This window comes from Sphaeramia orbicularis, chromosome 11 (assembly GCF_902148855.1).
Source record: "Sphaeramia orbicularis chromosome 11, fSphaOr1.1, whole genome shotgun sequence".
Lineage (NCBI taxonomy): Eukaryota > Metazoa > Chordata > Actinopteri > Kurtiformes > Apogonidae > Sphaeramia > Sphaeramia orbicularis.
The window spans coordinates 55,309,211-55,327,179 of NC_043967.1; the positions used below are offsets into that span (position 1 = coordinate 55,309,211).

Below are 17,969 nucleotides of genomic sequence, written 5' to 3' on the forward strand. Positions count from 1 at the left end.
AAAAGCAAAAACACTCTCATAGGAATGTATTTTTGATGCAGATCCACCCCACTTTTCCAGGCTTCGGGAAGAAACGTAGCATTTGTCTGATCTCTCACTAATTTTTGCTTGATTTTTATGCTTCAGACGTAGATAAAATAGACCACATATCGGCCATTTTATGGTTTGTTTGGGTTTGTTTTCAAGTTAAAGAGTGATTTTGTGTTCAGGAGTTTATGTGGGGTGTTTTATTTTGAAAGGGGACTACTTCCTTTGCCTTATCTGTCTGACTTAATGTGCCTTTTATCTGTCAGAAGTAAGTCAGACCCAGTTCGCCATCAGTTTATCACAGGAAATGATCAGCTCCACTGGACCAAGAACACAAAATGACCATGTTTATTAAGGGCTCAGGTTCTCGTGGAGGACGGAGGTGGAGCACATGAAAACCAAAAGAGATAAAACATAATTGATGTTGAGAATGTAAGCAGTGCATGTATTTCTACTCTTGTTTGGGGTACACTGGATTACAAGTAAAATACCTCCTCACTAATAAACTTAAAGTCCAAGTGCTGGTTGGCTGTAGAATCACAGATACAGCCGATGGTCTAAATGTGGAAACGGTGGAAATTATCAATAAAACAGGAACATTTATAAATCTATCGGATAAATGGACAGAAACCAACATATATGTGTAATAATGCTTTATCATGTACATTGAAAACATCGGATAAACTGGACTTTGGGCTTTTTTTTTTTTTCCTCAGGTTTTAATACTTTTATTGAAGTATGTGAGATTCAGTGCCTTCGGTCATTTGTAAAATATTGTTGACCGGTGTTACTGAATTTGATTTATTAGATAATTGATATTGTAATTCTTTCTATATTCTCCTCTGAGAATAGGTGCACTTCTTAGTTGATTTTAAGCCTAAAAAAACTCATTTCTGCTAAATGTGTTTAAATTTAAATGAGAAAAAGCAACAGAAATATTTGCACCTACAAATTAAATAACAGTAATTATTAAGTCGTGTTAAACAATTTAAGAAAGATGTTTATTTTTTATATATTTTAGATGGTGAAACATGTAAAGATTGTGTTTCATGTGTTCATGTTTTCACACTGTTCTCTGTTCTGTAAAAGGCTTTTTTTGCTTCTTAATAAATAGAGATCAAGTCTCCTTTTCGGTGGTAAACCGGCTCAGTTTGTGTGAATGAATGAACCCCAGTGTGAATATTTGGAATAAATTTATTTTTAATATTAGTGGAAGAGTCAAAATTGTAACATCTAAGCTCAGTGTGTTGCTGTTTGTCAACTGTCAAAACTTTTTAAAAAAAATTTAAAATTAGCAGTAATCGAGCTGAAGCCCTGTTTCCACTTCCGGCTTCACTTCCGGTATGTGATGATGGCGGTTTTAGAAAATTAACCATATCGTTAAAGCTCGTCTAAACATATGTACTTCTATTTGCACCCGTGCCTTTGTATGTTCTTTAGTACGGATGCCAAGTTGTATATGTGTATATTGTCAATAAAAAAAATTAAATTTAAAAAAATGGTTTAGCTAGCTTCTGTTGGTAATTTCAATACAAGCTTTGGATGTGTTTTTTTCTCTGCGTTGTTTGAAATGATAAGATATTAGAACGTGGTTGTGTTTTGGGGGAAAAAAAGCTGGTCTAAACAGTCGGAGTATTTCTGTTCCGCAGACAGCAGGAGGAATAACTTTTGCTTCTTGATAAATAAAGCTTAAATCTCCTTTTTCGGTGGTAAACCGGCTCAGTTTGTGTGAATATTTGGAATAAATCTTTTTTTTTTTAATATTAATGGGAGAACCAAAACTGTAACATCTAGAGTCAGTGTGTTGCTGTTTGTCAACCGTAAAAACTTTATTTATTTATTTTTTTAATTTGCTGTTCTCGCGCTGACGCCTTGTTTCCTCTTCCTGCTTCACTTCCGGTATGTGATCATGGCGGTTTTAGAAAATAAAGCAGATCGTTAAAGCTGGTCTAAACAGTTGGAGTATTTCCGTTTCGTCGACAGCAGGAGGAATAACTTTACCACCAAGATGTTTTTAACCGTATTTTTGGTCGTTTTGTGTGTTCTGGCGACGGGAGAGACGGAGAACAGCGGTAAGTTTGAGGCTTTTTGATAAATGAAGAAGTCTGAGTCAAATCGAAACTCATCTGAGGTTGTGACGCATTTACCGTTTTATGAGGGTTTGTGTAATTCTAGGTGAAAGGTTGAAGTCTTACAAGTCACATCTGTAACAGACAACAGTTCAAGGTGTATTTACTTCCTCAAATCTTTAAGTTCTTGCTCCTCGGGTCGTCTCCTTTTTGCTGCTGTGACGTCAGAGTCCAACCAACAGTATTTCATATCAGACATATTTACCTCCATAATGACTTGAACATGACGTGTCTGGTGTGTTTTAATCTACCGCTGTGTTTTAGGATCCAACACAGGGGTGTCAAACTCATTTTAGTTCAGGGTTCCACATACAGCCTGATATGATCTGAAGTGGGCCGGACCAGTAAAATAATAAAAATAATAGGATAAGAATGTTTTTTTTTTTAACTTTATTAATAGAACTATCAACATTTATAGAACTTTTCATTTAACAAGTATAACATTTATAATTTCAAGCAATGTTTTCATAATACGAGAGATTGACACTGGACATGATAAACAAACAGAACCCAAGGAAGAAAAAAAAAAAAAAGACAATACAAACAAGACACGCATAAAGACAGTCAAGACAGTGCATTCTGGTACCATTAAAGGAGGAAAGAAAATAAATAAAACAGGTCAATAACAATATAAACACCTAAGATGTTTTTAACCCTTTGGTGCATGAATTATGAGAAATTTATGTCAAGATTTTTTGAGTGTTTTTATTCCTCTTTAGGCATGAAATAACCAATGGGATTAAAATTTCTTTAAAGAACCTATTTTTTATGGCGTTACAAAAATGTCCACTCATCTGAACACCATTTGTTTACTTTTTGAAGCAAAGAAACATGTATTTAACCCTTTCATGCACAGTGGTCACTCCAGTGGACAGTTCTTCTCCAGCTGTTCTCTTGTATATTCATGGGTTTTGTTGTTAAATTTGCATATCAGCCGACACAGTGGACACTTATACACCATCTCATACACTGACTTTCATACAATTACTGTAACTTTACATTTCTGGATAAACCTGATCAGTAACATGTGTGAGTGGAAATCAATTGCTCATTGTTATTAGACTGTAATTAACAGTTGTCTTGAACATAAAGTGATTTTTTTTTTGCATATTATCTCCAGAAAGTGAGTAAAAACTAATATTAGAGTATGCTGAAATGTGAGAAAATATCAGATTAACTGCATTAAAATGTTTTTATTTTATAGTTTTCACACAGTATATCACTTTCTGATGCATTTTAACCCTTTGATGCATGAATTATCAAAACCTCAGTCAAGATTTTTTACCGCAGTTGTTTTATTCCTCTTTAGGCATAAAGAAAATAATGTGATTGACATTTTTTAATTAACCTATTTTTTATGGCGTTATAAAAATGTCCACTCAACTGGACACCATGCGTTTAATTTTTGAAGCAAAGAAACGTATTTAAAACACAATATCAGAAAATGATACACCGTATGAAAACTATGAAATAAAAACATTTTTCATGCAGCTAATCGGATGTTTTCTCACATTTGAACATACTCTAATACTAGTTATTACTCACTTCATGGAGATAATATGCAAAAAAAAATTAAGAAAACTGTTAATTACAGTCTAATAACAACTAGCAGTTGATTTATACTCAAACATGTTACTGCAGATCAGGTTTATGAAGAACAGCAAAGTTACAGTAACTTTTTGCAGTGTATGAGATGATGCACAAGTGTCCACTGTGTTGGCGGATATGCAACTGAAACAACAAAACCCATGAATATATAAGAGAACAGCTGGAGAATAACTGTCTACTGTAGTGACCAGTATGCATGAAAGGGTTAAACTATAAATAAAAGTGTATCTGCAGTTGGACGTGGGCATTAAATGTGTTTAAAGTGGCATTAAAAAGGACATTAAAGTTGCGGGAGACTGACCAATTTTTCATCAAATCTGTCAAACCTCAGTCATATCCTCGATAAGGATGGGAATCGAGAACCGGTTCTTTTTGAGAACCGGTTCCCAGTAGCTCGATTCCTTGGAATTGTTTGCCTGCCTGCTTAATGATTCTGCTTATCGATTCCGCCTTCGTTGTGCATGCATGATGACGTCACACGTATGCTGCTTTGTTTTGGTCATAACGTAGACAACATGGCGTTGAGGCAGAAACGGTCTAAACAGACCACACCAGGTCTAAACAGACCACACCAGGTCCAAACAGACCACACCAGGTCTAAACAGACCACACCAGGTCTAAACAGACCAAACCAGGTCCACTGGAACACTGTCAAAGCTTCCATGTCTTCTAAAGGATGGAATCCCTCCAATATCCTCAAACATTTGTCCACAGCATATGAATCATTTACAGGAATGTCACGTATTTGATATGCTACTTAGCGGCGCTTGTGAATGTAGCGGCAGAGTGAACACCAGGCCGGTTCCAGTGTGGGCAACAAACGTCATAACTCCTCAAATACAAGTTTCCGAAGGTAAGCAGGGAAAGGAAATGAGGTGCACAACAATGGGAGACAAGCTGAGCCGACTCGAACCAGTTCCACGTAGTAGAAATGCGGCAATAGAGGAATTAGTAAAGAGTCTTTAGTTTCACTTTCACTGTACGCCCCCCCCCCCCCCCCATTTGTGCATACTGTATATGTTCTATTTTCTGTGCAGAGATGGAAATATAAGACAGTTAATGCAAACACACTCGATTGTACTCTTTTATTCCCTCACCCAATGAGAATCAATAAGGAATCGGATCAATAAGCAATATCGATAATGGAATCGGAATTGTTATATTATTAACGATTCCCATCCCTAATCCTCAGTATCATGAATCTGTAAGTCTGTCTGTCATTACTCACCTGAATCTCTTCCATTACGGTGAACAGTTTCTTAGTGCCATCCACTATAAACAAACCATGTGTTTACAAACAGAGCCTGTAGGTCACTCGGGCATCGTTGGAATTTTGTCACAACATGCGTTGTGGGAAATGGAGATTCACGCAGCCGCCTGGTAGCAGCAGCAGCAGAGCAACTATATGATATATGGATGAAGCAAACATGATGCGGAAACAGCTGAAACGCGGAAACGGCTTTAGGAATATGCATAGAGGGAAGGGAGCTCCTGCCTTCGCTTCCCACAATGTACGTTGCGACAAAATTCCGAAGCTACCCGAGTTACCTACTGGGTCTGTGTGTAAACACATGGTTTGTTTCTGGTGGATGGCACTAAGAAACTGTTCACTGTGATGCAAGAGATTCAGGTGAGTAATGACAGACTAACGGATTCATGATACTGAGGATATGACTGAGGTTTGACAGATTTGATGAAAAATTGGTCACAAAAAAAAAACCCTGTACTTGTTCTACTTGTATTCGTAACCGTTTGTGTGTCTGTGACTTTCAGACAGACACTCCCTGACCTACATCTACACGGCCCTCTCCAAAGACCCCAAAATCCCAGGTATCCATGAGTTCACGGCCATGGGGATTCTGGACTCCAGGGTAATCGACTACTTCGACAGCACCACACAGGTGAAAACTCCCAAAACACACTGGATGAGGGAGCGTCTGGAGCCGGAGTACTGGGAAAAAGGCACACGATCCCGTAAGAGCAAACAGCAGTGGTTCAAAGTCAACCTGGACATCCTGAAGGAACGGATGAACCAGACCGACGATGGTGAGATCTGACTCCTGTTGAAAATGTCCAGCGCTAATGAAGCTCTTCTGTGTCATTTAGGACACAGTAACTTCTTCTGCTGTGACGTAGAGTACGCATTTTCCTGTCTTAGTTGTACATAAATTTGACTGTCAAAGGTATATAAATGAAATGCAGTTCCATGTTTATGGAGAACTGATCCTAGAGGAAGTAAATGAAGGCAGAAGAGAAAAGGGCCAAGTATGGAGCCCTGAGGCACTCCTCAGGTGAGAGGTACAGCATAAGACTCAACAGTTCCAACATGGACACAAAATCTTCTCTATGTTAAATAGGATCTGGAATGGTCAGATCTGTCACAGTGCTAATGAAGCTCTTCTTTGTCATTCAGGACACAGTAACGTTTATTCTAGTGTTAAAGGTGTGCATCAGTCTGACAGTCAGACCACTTGAACCTACAGAAGGTCAAATCAGTCCTCAGGGTTTCCACTCCAGGTTCTGAAAAGCCCGTCATGTACGTCCATAGTGATTGTTTCAACGTCTGCCTTTCAGACATCCATGTTCTTCAGTGGAGACACGGCTGTGAGGGCGTGAAAAAAGGTAACGGGTTACTGGAATACAGCCAAGGCTTGGACATGTACAGCTACGACGGAGACGACTTCCTGTCCTTTGACGACTCCAGCTCAGTGTGGGTGGCTCCAGTGAAAGCAGCAGAGCAGACCAAGAGGAAGTGGGATGAGGTGCAGGTCCTCAAAGACTACACCAAAGGATACCTGGAGAAAGAGTGCATGGACTGGCTGAGGAAGTTTTTGAAGTACGGGGAGAATGACAGGCGCACCTCCAGTACGTAGAACACAGCTGTTTGGTGTTTGAATGTTTGTTCATGTCAGACAGATTTTATGAAGGTAGAAACATCGATGATAATAGAAACAGTTGATTTAAAAAACAGAAATTAAAGATAAAAGATAAAGCAGTACTAGATTATCAACTGATTTGAGTATTGTGATTTGGAGCCAAACACCAGTTTCATGACTGTATGGAGGCCGTCCCACCTGCAGTCTGCTCTGATTGGTGGAGAATGATGCACAGCTGTCAGCTCATATGTAGGTCCTCCTCAAAGTACATGCAGTGGTGGAAAAAAGTGTTTGGACATCCTTCAAATTTGACACAATCTCAAATATTATCTATATCATACTGGATGGTCTCAGAGCGTCTGTGTGTGCGCGCGTGTCGGCACAATTCTGACAAATGTAGACGTTTTTAACAGGCCAATTTAGTTCCTACAGTTGAGGAATAGTCCCGTCTCCACATTAAATATCTCGGCAAGTTGATTGGACCAATATTTTCGGAGATATTACTCATTTTGGAGTAGAATACCCTTACAGTGACAGAAGTGCAGGACCACGCTGTATGACAGGAAATGAAATTAAAAACAGGAACACCGCATTTACTCCTGCAGTCCGACATATTGGTATTAACATTGGCGCCTGCAGCCATATGGGCTGTGTGTACTGAGAGAGAGAGGTAAGGTAAGGTATGTCCTGGTACTTCCGGAGAACCCCCCCCCCCCCCCCCCCCCCCCCCTCCTTCCACCCTTCCGTCTTACGAACTATTCACCCCCTTGGGTATTAATACTGTATATTAAACTACTGTTTACATTTTAAAGAATTAATTAAACTATTTTATGTTACTATTTATAAAATATAGACTCACATCTTTTCCCAAAAGTCTGCTCTCCCCAACATAAAAACTACCACATCTACAACCCGTGGTTCCCCACAGGTCACAGACTAGTCATGAAATATCTGCAGTAAAATCTTCTTTGTGTTTCTAAAGGTGTGGCTGCATCAGGCAGAAACAAACAAAAGTCATCTGTTTTTTATTAGTAACAAGAACAAATAACCAATCTGCTGAAATATCCAAGTTTGTCCTTGATAGGACAGAGCATGTCCACCAAGTGGACTGGACTCACCATACTGTCAGACATGGGCTTTGGTAGTCTCATTTCTTTTCTTCTACTGAGTAAAACACCTATGTGTAAACTCTGGTACTCCTGTTCAGTCCAGGGTTTGGCTTTATATCTAAGGCTACGTTCAGACTGCAGCTAAATGTGGCCTAAATTCTGTATCTGACCTGTTAAAGACAGTTTGAACGGCACAAATCTGATTTTTTTTCAAATTCAATCCAGGCCGCTTTCATACGTGGTCCTAAATCCGATACATATTGGATATTTCTCAATGTGACGTCGGTCTGAACAGCCAGGCCGCATTTATCCGACCTTTACGTCATTGAAACGCCAGTACAGCCCAACTGCAACACGCTTGTGAACAGATATAGGTCGCCGGAGATGAGTGTCTTGTGGTGAGAGTGTTACGAAGAGGCGGTCACAGATGTATTTAAAGGTTCTTTTTGTCATTTTAAAATTATGAATGAAGTGTGTGTGAAGCTGCTAACATCACTATCCCACCACTCCTGACTCTGCCTCCACATCCAAATACTCCATTGTACAGACGTAGCAGCCGTTGCACCACAAAAGGCCCCAGCAAAAAACCCTGGCTCTGCTCTTTTTTAATCTTCTACTTAAAATTATTTGACTGTAATGGTGCTGACTGCGGTTGTAGAGAAACTTTTCCAGTTCCACACACACACGCCGATACCAGATGCCTCCATATTTCCTTCTGTATACACAGTGTGTGTCTGCGTGGTCACGTATTCCATCAGGACCTCTTTTGCTCATGTGGGTCACTTCAGGGTCGCATTCAGTTCAGACTGAGAACTGATAGAAGTCGCATTTAATTTGTAATATGAACGAGCGCACAAAAAATCGGATTTCACAAAAAAATCCGAATTGTGCATTAAGACCGGCTGTGTGAATGTAGCCTAAGTGACTCAACCCTGCAGACAAACACAGGTAATAGTAATTAAACATGAAAATACATTTATTAAAATGGAACTGCAGGCACATGCAGTTTAATCTGTGTGTGTCTTCACTACAAACCTGAGCTCTTTTATGTTTTCTCCTTCCAGAACCACCTGAAGTGTACGTGTTCGCAAATAACGCCAGGTCTAAGACAAATGTGGTTTTGAACTGCATGGCCACTGGTTTCTACCCACCAGAAATAGATATTCACATCAAAAGGAACAGTCGAATTCTTACTGAAGACGACGGCGTGATGAGCACAGGATCTCGACCAAATGAAGACTACACCTACCAGAGACGAGACAGCGTGGTGATTCTACGCACCGACGTGGCCATGTACTCCTGTTACGTCGTACATCATTCAACCGGTTTTGAAATAACAAAGGTTTGGGGTGAGAAGTTTGTTTAGATCACTGATCCGAAACCAAAATAAATGTGTTTTTCTGATTTTAAAACATAACAAACCTGCAGGTGTTTATGATTTGAACACATATGTACAACCCCAGTTCCATTAAAGTTGGGCTGCTGTGTAAATGAAAACAGAAGACACTGATTTTCAACTCCTTTTTAACCTTTATTCATTTGAAAACTCTACAGTGACAATATATTTAATGTTCAAACTGATCAACTTTATTGCTGTTTGTAAATATTTGCTCATTTTGAATTTAATGCCCGTAACACATTCCAGATAGTCAACAACAAGGATGAGGAGAGGGGTGGGGAGCTCACTTTTAACTTTCTCACAGCCTTATTAATACATCATATATAGGTCTGTTGCGTTACTTGTAGAATTATGTATTGAGGTGTGGATTGAGGTCCATTAGTGGGGGGGTTCGGCACATTATCTGTCTGTATGTGCAAAAACTTTGGCGTGGACTGGAGGCCAAGGGTTTTCAGTTGTGTGCACGTTACGTTCTTTTTTTTCCCTCTGTTCCAGTTATTGCAGGCATCAAATTCAAAACAGGCGAATATTTGTAAAAAGCAGCAAAGGTCATGCATTTGTAAATAAATGTTTCGTCACTGAAGTGTATTTAGTTGAACGTGTTGTATTTTTCACAGCGTTCCAACTTCACTGGAGTTGGAGCTGAAGTATCATTACTCTGCAAAAACATACGATGTTAAAAACGGCAGAATGTGACGCTGATGTGAATGTTGGTTTGTTTTGTAGATGGTAAACTGCCTAACCCTAACCCTGACCCTGACCCTCCTGGACCAGTCATCTTCATTATTTTGGCTGCAGTGTTGGCCTTATTTGTGCTTGGGTTTGTCCTTTTGGTCCTGTACAAAAAAGGTAAATTTGGTAAGAGCACCAGGCTGTACACTGCACAGCCTTCACCATGTTAGTTATTCAGTCTGAAATAAACTTCAACTTTATATATTTACATACATGAATTATCATTCATCCACATGTCAGTTCAACCTTTTTTATATAATATATAAAATATAATCACCTTCAAGGCTTCTGGAAGTATGCATGTTTTCTGTGGAGTTAGGAGTTTTCCAATCCAAACTGAATGATGCTGTATTCGTTGCTATGATAATGATGCTGTATTTGTTTCTATGGGAATTATGCAGTATTCGTTGCTATGGGATACGGGTTATTGGTGTTTGAAAACTTTGCAGCCGGTCTAATTCCGTGTACCTGAACAGATCAGAACTGTCCTACACATATTTGAACCTCATACTGACGAACTCCATGTTCTAGTTAGTATTATTTACCTCTGATTAGAGCTGGTAGACGTGGTGAAAATCTACTGTTGACGTGTACACTCAGTGGCCACTTTATTAGGTACAGTCTGGTCCAGTCAGTTTGATGATGTTCTTCCATTTGATTTCTGCTCAGGTTTCAGGCCAAAGACTGCTCTGTTCAACGTGACCGATGACATCCCTCTGAACACAGATAAAGGTAAAGTCTCAGTCTGAGTCCTGCTGGATCTGAGCACTGGGTTTGACACAGTCAATCATGTGATCTTGTTTCAGAGGTTAGAGGACTGGGTAGGCATCTGTGGTCCTGCCCTGAAATGGTTCTAGTCCTACCTTGAGGACAGGAAGTATTTTGTTCAAATTGGAAACTGTGTGTCAGACCAAATGGCAGTGACCTGTGGGGTCCCCCAGGGGTCCATCCTCGGACCCCTCTTGTTCAGTCTTTACATGTTGACCCTGGGCCAGTTAATACGCAGCAATAATGTGTTCTGTCACAACTATGCAGACGACACTCACCATATCTGACCTTAGAACATCTGAAAGGGTTCTATCTGACCTCTGATCTGTTACTTTATTTTAACTGATTATTCTTTATGTTTTATTGGTTCTGTTTTCATTGTGTTTTGAACTTGTCTCCTGTTCCTTTCAGATTTTCTGTCTGAATTCCAAACATAAACATCTGTCAGATTTACAGTTGGGTTGTATCCAGGCTCACACAGACAGCTGTGGTGTTTAATTAGTATTTTATTTATTAAGTGTCACACACGATGACTAAACTAATGACATGTTTAACTTTTGCCAGTAAGAAAAATAATTGTACAAAGTGACTAAACACATGTTTGTTTTTGTTCTGTTTTCTCACAGCCTCCCATCCTGGAAATGGGTTTTCCACTGTCTGTAAGTGTAACTGTCTGTGGACTGAATATTTGTTTCAGATCGATCATCTTTGATCTGTGATCTAAAGGTAAAAATAAAAACACTTCTGTGGGTTATTGCTGTTTTTATTTTCAGATGATCGTGTTCCACTGGAACCACCCAAGGAGGTCAAAGGTAAGACCTGGACTCAGTTTTGTACCGTTTGTTACTGGGATCAAAGTAATGTCATAAATGTCATATTATCTGAACTAATCTGTTAAAGACGTGTTCAGTCAAAGAGAGGTCAGTGCGATCAGAAAATTCCTGCCAGAAGTGTATCAGCAGATCACCATCCACTGAGTTGACGCCGTTGTTATTCGATCTTTAAGGTCATTGTGGTCAGTGGGTAGTGGGGGTTCTTAGGTGAGGGCGGATTAATGTCAAAACGCCTTTGAAAAGCACGCAGCACCGTGACAACCGAATTTGTTTTCACAAACTCAAGAACGCAGAAGGCCTTTTGCTGAGGACTGAGGGTAAACAAACAACGGAATGTTGCCAGAGGAACGAGGTGACCACAGCGCCCCCTGTGGCAGCCGTTCAGAACTGAGGAAACTCACCGACTCATTCCATGAAGATGCTTGAGAACTGAAGCGATGCGTCGTGAAATCAGTTGATTGTTTTTGAATAACCCTGTAGGATTTGGACAGAACTCAGGAGCCTTTTCTGGTTTATCTGTTGTTTCTGAAACCGTGCCGTTGTCACTGACGTGGCTGTGTTTGTGTTTCTTTGCAGAAGGTTCCCATTCAGGCGACAGCGGTTACTTTGGGGTTTCCTCCGACTCCGGTGAGTGTTTGGATTCATGTGCAAATTCATCCATCCAACAGATGGATGACGTGGGAAAAGTGTCAGATTAATAGAAATGTAGAGTGAAGGTCAACCTGCTCCTCCCATTGAGTGGAGAAAAGGGAATTTACTGGCCCTGCCCCGAAAGCAAAACTCCCATAACACAGACGCTAGGTCATAAAGGGTTTGAGAAAAGTACAAAACAAGTTACCAATGTGTACATATACATAAACATAAATATTCACAATAATATATTTATCCATTTTGTGGATTTTTTTTGTTCATTTTGTGGATTTTTGTTTTAATTTTTTAAAATTTTGTTGATTATTTTGTTCATTTTCATCATTATATTATTCATCTTGTGGATTTTTTTTTTTTTTTTTTTTTTGTGATTATTTTGTTAATTTTTATCATTATTTTGTTCATTTTCTTGATTATTTTGTGGATTATTTTGATGATTTTTTTGTTCATTTTGTTGATTATTTTGTTCATTTTATTGATTATTTTGTTTATTTTCTGGATTATTTTGATCATTTTTTTGTTCATTTTGTTGATTATTTTGTTCATTTTGTTGATTATTTTGTTCATTTTCATCATTATATTATTCATCTTGTGGATTTTTTTTTTTTTTTTTGATTATTTTGTTAATTTTGATCATTATTTTGTTCATTTTCTTGATTATTTTGTGGATTATTTTGATGATTTTTTTGTTCATTTTGTTGATTATTTTGTTCATTTTATTGATTATTTTGTTTATTTTCTGGATTATTTTGATCATTTTTTTGTTCATTTTGTTGATTATTTTGTTCATTTTATTGATTATTTTGTTTATTTTCTGGATTATTTTGATCATTTTTTTGTTCATTTTGATGCTTTTTTTGTTCATTTTTGTTCATTTTGTTGATTATTTTGTTCATTTTTGTTGTTGAAATATTCTAAATGTTCCTTTCCTTCTACTGGTCCATATGTTGATGGTTTAGAGCACAGGTGTCAAACATGTGGCCCGGGGGCCAAATCTGGCCCATGGGATTATGGGATTTTAATTCAGGTTCCATACAGACACATATAAACCAATTAGATCTCAATTGGGTCAGACCAGAAAAACACTATCATAATAACCTATAAATAATGATAACTGCAGATTTTAAGTGTAAAAAAGTAAAGTTACATGAAAATGTTTACATAAACAAACTATCCTGTACAAAAAATGTGAATAACCTGAACAAATATGAACAAACAGAAATGTCTTAAGAAAAGTAAATTTAATTTTACCAATATTCTGCCTGTTATTAAATGTTTTGTGCGATTGTAATGCACATGTGTAAATGATAAACTCATAAACTGAGGCAGAATATTGTTAAAATTACAATTGGTTTTTGTTAAGGCAATTCAAGTTGTTCATGTTATTTAGATTTTTAAGAAAACTTTGTAGACGTAAACCTTACCATAATATAATTTTACTTTTTATTGTTATTATTTTACTGGTCTGGCCCACTGCAGATCAAATTGGGCTGAATGTGGAACTGAACTAAAATGAGTTTGAGAGCCCTGCTTTAGAACATGTACATGGTTCCAGATATCAGTCTAGTTCCTATTGGTCACTGATAGAAGTCAGATATGGACTGTGATTGGACAAGTTCAGTTCTCCTCCAGTGAAAGTCCCGTCCACTTCTATAGTTAGATTGATGTGGATCCAGAACCAGGACTGAAACATAGAACAGAACCAGGACTGGAACATAGACCAGAACCAGGACTGGAACATAGACCAGAACCAGGACTGAAACATAGACCAGAACCAGACAACCTCACACATTCAACTGGTTCTGATCCACATCAGACGCTGACGTACAGGAACACTGGGACTAGTTTTAGATTTTCGAGTCCAAATAAAACCACAGCAGAACCGACTCTAACCACATTTATGTTCACGTCCTCAGACAAGGGATCGAACAGCAGATCCAACAGCGGGGTCAGCGATGGATCAGATGGTTCTGTCCGGGAAAAGAAATCTGTGTGAAGTTTCTCTGGAATCTTTAACATTTAACGCAGTCGCCTGAGTTTAACACGCTTTGCACTCATATGTCGCTGTGACTCTAACACCAGGTCAGTGTGGTGGTGCATTCAAACAGTATGTGTGACTGAAAACCTCCAGCGTCTGCAGAGTTCATATGTAACTGTTGAATCCATCTGAAATAGTTGAAGGCGGTAAACGGTGTAAGAAGGTTAAAGATATGAATCAGCCTAAACACGTTAAACTGCTCCATGAAGAAGACCCCAAAATGTAGCATCTTCAAAAAGTCTGTAAAATCTAACATCACAGAAATATTTTTACATGCTTTTATTTTGGAATTTTTCCACGGTGTATTAGGACCACATAAGAAAATAAAAACACCTGTCACTACGAGAATAAAGTCATAAAATATCGAGATAAAACCCGTAATTTTATGAGAATAAAGTTGAACACAAAAAAGGTTCATAATTTTACAAGAATGAAGTCGTAATATTATGAGAATAATGTCTGATGTCGTCATATTTCAAGAATAAAGTCGTAATAGTATGAGAATAACGTCGTAATTTAAAAACAGGTGGGAAAAATATGATTTACCAGAATAAAGTTGTATCCACTTGTCGCATAGTGGAGAACTGGGAACATTTTGTGAGGTTCTACTTTAATACGTGTTTAATACGGAGCCTATTAGCCCCGCCCACCATCAACACATTAGCATTAGTCGAAGGACTTTGAAGACAGTTCGCAAGTCGGAGCAAATGACCTCTTTAGGGGAGGAGGAGCTGACTGGAAGTGTTCGACTGCAAGGCTAGCGCTAACCCCCCCCATTCAATCCAGACTGTTACGTACTGCAGGCTTTTATTTTGAAGGTCAGCTGCAGTTTCAGATGTGCACTTGAGTTGAAATGTAAATTTCTGCCAGATGATTGGAGTTGACATTAAACCAACATGAGAGCTGAAGGAGTCAACCTGTAAACAGGTCAAAGGACGTCCAACTGCACACGTCAAATAAAGGAATCAGAGCTGAAGTCCAACCCACCAATCAGAAGGGTTTCACACGTGTGACATCACCGGTTTGATCCGTTTAAGGCTCTCGTTATAAACTAAACCGAAAAAGTCCAAACAGAGAATAAAAACGTCCAAAAGCGGAATTAAAGCGTAAACGCTGAAAGTCTGAGTGAAGAAGCAGAGTTAGTGGAAGTGGTTGAAGCTGAAGGTGGAGGAAGTTTGAAGGAGTTTTTTTTATTCATTTTAACGGTTAAAAAAATGAAAACGGTAAAGGCTGAAAGTTGTAGAAAAGTATAAAAGGTGAAAGTACGAAAAACAATTGCAACAGTTCGCAGAAACAGCAGAATATTTGCTGAAACTCGAAGGATTAGCGAATGAAAAAACATACATAATGAAGTGTGCAGACGATGGGTGGATGGTGCACTACTCGCATTTATTTTTTATTGTGTTTTTTGCTAAAATAACAGTATTACTGCGCTGAAGGGTTCTTCAGATGCTGAAGTCCACACATAAGCTACTGCTGCCTTTATCAGGATGAACCTTCTACGGTGTCAGACTAAAACCAGACCTGGTTCAGTCATGTGACCTGAGAGATGGAACGCTATAAAAAATTTCATATCATGGTTATTTTGTTCGGAATTATCACTAGGGCTGTTTATCGGCAAGAAAGTGGTGATACGATACAAATCACAATACTAGGATCACAATACGATATATCACAATATATCATGATACTGTTAAAAAGACAATTTTATGTTTGTTTCTTTTTTATTTAAATGATTATTTCCTGGAAGAACTGAATTCCAGCAGAAATCTGCACAAATCCTAAACACATTTGTATTTGATCCCAACAGGATCTAATATTCTATCAGCAAATGTTCAAACTGTGTTCAAACTGAAATTGTGTTTTCCAGACATTCCAGTTTCAGATCCTGTTCAAATGTTCAGATTCTATTAGTTCACAACTAACATCAGAACAGGATTTGAGTTCAATCCAAACTAAGGAACGAACATTATTGAATAAAAAAGTGATAAATAAGAATAAATAAAATATAAACAAAAAAGAAAAATTCACCTCCACAATATCTGCATTTGAATAAATATCTAAAAATATACATACAGTACTTTTTAATATCCATACAGTATTGTGAGAATAGAATAGAATAGAATAATCTTTGTCATCGCCCAATACAAACGACAAAATTCAAAGTGCAAACCTTTAAAGTGCATTTAAAAACACAAATAAATATAAAAGCAACACACACCAACTGAACCAACAAGTATAAGAACATTATAAAAAAACTGTCAGATTAAAATAAGAGTAAAATTATTTGTGTACTAAATTCAGTACACAAATAGCATTAGCATAAAACCAGTTGCTGAGTGTGTTGTCGTTTTTCGCCCTCTGTGGCGCCTGTCTGATGGCAGCAGGTGATGACCAGGGGGCGGGGCCTTCCAGAGGCAACGACAGCTGTGCAGTTCACTGAGGGAAGGCGCATACAGGAATGTGAAATGAAATATCGCAATTTACTGCAGAACCGATATTTTCTTACTCCACTAATTATCACGCTTATTATTATTATTATTATTATTATTATTATTATCACAGTATTGTTGAAATGTCCTCAGCATGTTCAAAATGTACTTGTACACACACTGAAAGACTTTAACCAAGTTTTATTCGGAAAAAAAAACACAACAAAATAGTCGGTACAATGTCTTTTCTGTATCAAACATTCAAATATTAACATGTAAACGTCAAACATACAAATGTGCGTTAAAGATGGAACCTTATGGACAGAAGACAGAACTGGAACACGGTTTTAATAATAATTAGAATTTAAACTGTACTTCTAACCATCAGGAGTTTTACCAGTTTATGGTTTTACTGGTATTCGTTCCATGGCTGTGACGTCCTGGTGTCTCTGGTATTAGACTGCCACCTACTGACACTTTGGTTTTATGTATATCAGTGCTACTTTACTTTAGGAACTATTTAAATGTTTCTGTTTAGACTTAACGTCGTGACGCTACGACTCCTCAGACACAGAATATGGCTTCGTTCGGCACCGTTTGCTTTTTTTTTTGCATCAGTCGTATTTTACCGCACTTTAACAGAACTGAGTATTCACTTTTATGTCAAAGTTTCAAAGTTTTTTGGTTAATTTTTTCACTTTTTTTTTTTTTTTGGAACTCACTTTTTATTGTTTTTTCTTTCTTTTCACCCGTTAAACATTTTACAGTACAACAGGAGAGAGTTATAAGAAAATATACCAATAAAAATATAAAATCAAATGTAAAAAAACAGAAAAAAAAAAAAAAAACACATTCAACAAAAAAAACGGTTTTCACTCATTTTTTAACTCACTTTTTATTGTTTTGTTTTGTTTTTTTTTTTTGCTGTTTTTTCTTTGTTTTTTACATTTCATTTTCATATTTTTATTGATATATTTTCTGATTACTATATCCTGTTGTACTGCAAAATATTTAATGAGTGAAAAGAAAGAAAAAACAAAACACATTCAACAAAAAAAAAGGTTTTCACTTTTTTTGGAACTCACTTTTTATTGTTTTTTCTTTCTTTTCACCCGTTAAACATTTTACAGTACAACAGGAGAGAGTTATAAGAAAATATACCAATAAAAATATAAAATCAAATGTAAAAAAACAGAAAAAAAAAAAAACACATTCAACAAAAAAAACGGTTTTCACTCATTTTTTAACTCACTTTTTGTTTTTTGTTTTTTTTTTGCTGTTTTTTCTTTGTTTTTTGCATTTGATTTTCGTATTTTTATTGATTTATTTTCTTATTACTATATCCTGTTGTACTGCAAAATATTTAATGA

At 37.5% G+C, this 17,969-nt stretch overlaps 2 protein-coding genes across 2 annotated transcripts in view; both read left to right on the forward strand.

Annotated features, from left to right (window-relative positions):
• The window catches only part of LOC115428710 (major histocompatibility complex class I-related gene protein-like), a 147,365-nt gene that overhangs the window by 96,661 nt on the left and 32,735 nt on the right, over nucleotides 1-17,969 (forward strand). The gene's annotated exons all lie outside the window — the stretch shown is intronic.
• LOC115428711 (H-2 class I histocompatibility antigen, Q10 alpha chain-like) lies at nucleotides 1,928-14,564 on the forward strand. Its single transcript, XM_030147894.1, has 10 exons — nucleotides 1,928-2,099; nucleotides 5,538-5,810; nucleotides 6,339-6,629; nucleotides 8,814-9,098; nucleotides 9,875-10,006; nucleotides 10,550-10,612; nucleotides 11,275-11,307; nucleotides 11,422-11,460; nucleotides 12,058-12,108; nucleotides 14,046-14,564. The coding sequence occupies exons 1-10, from the start codon at nucleotides 2,036-2,038 to the stop codon at nucleotides 14,123-14,125; spliced, it is 1,311 nt and encodes a 436-aa protein (XP_030003754.1). The 5' UTR covers nucleotides 1,928-2,035; the 3' UTR covers nucleotides 14,126-14,564.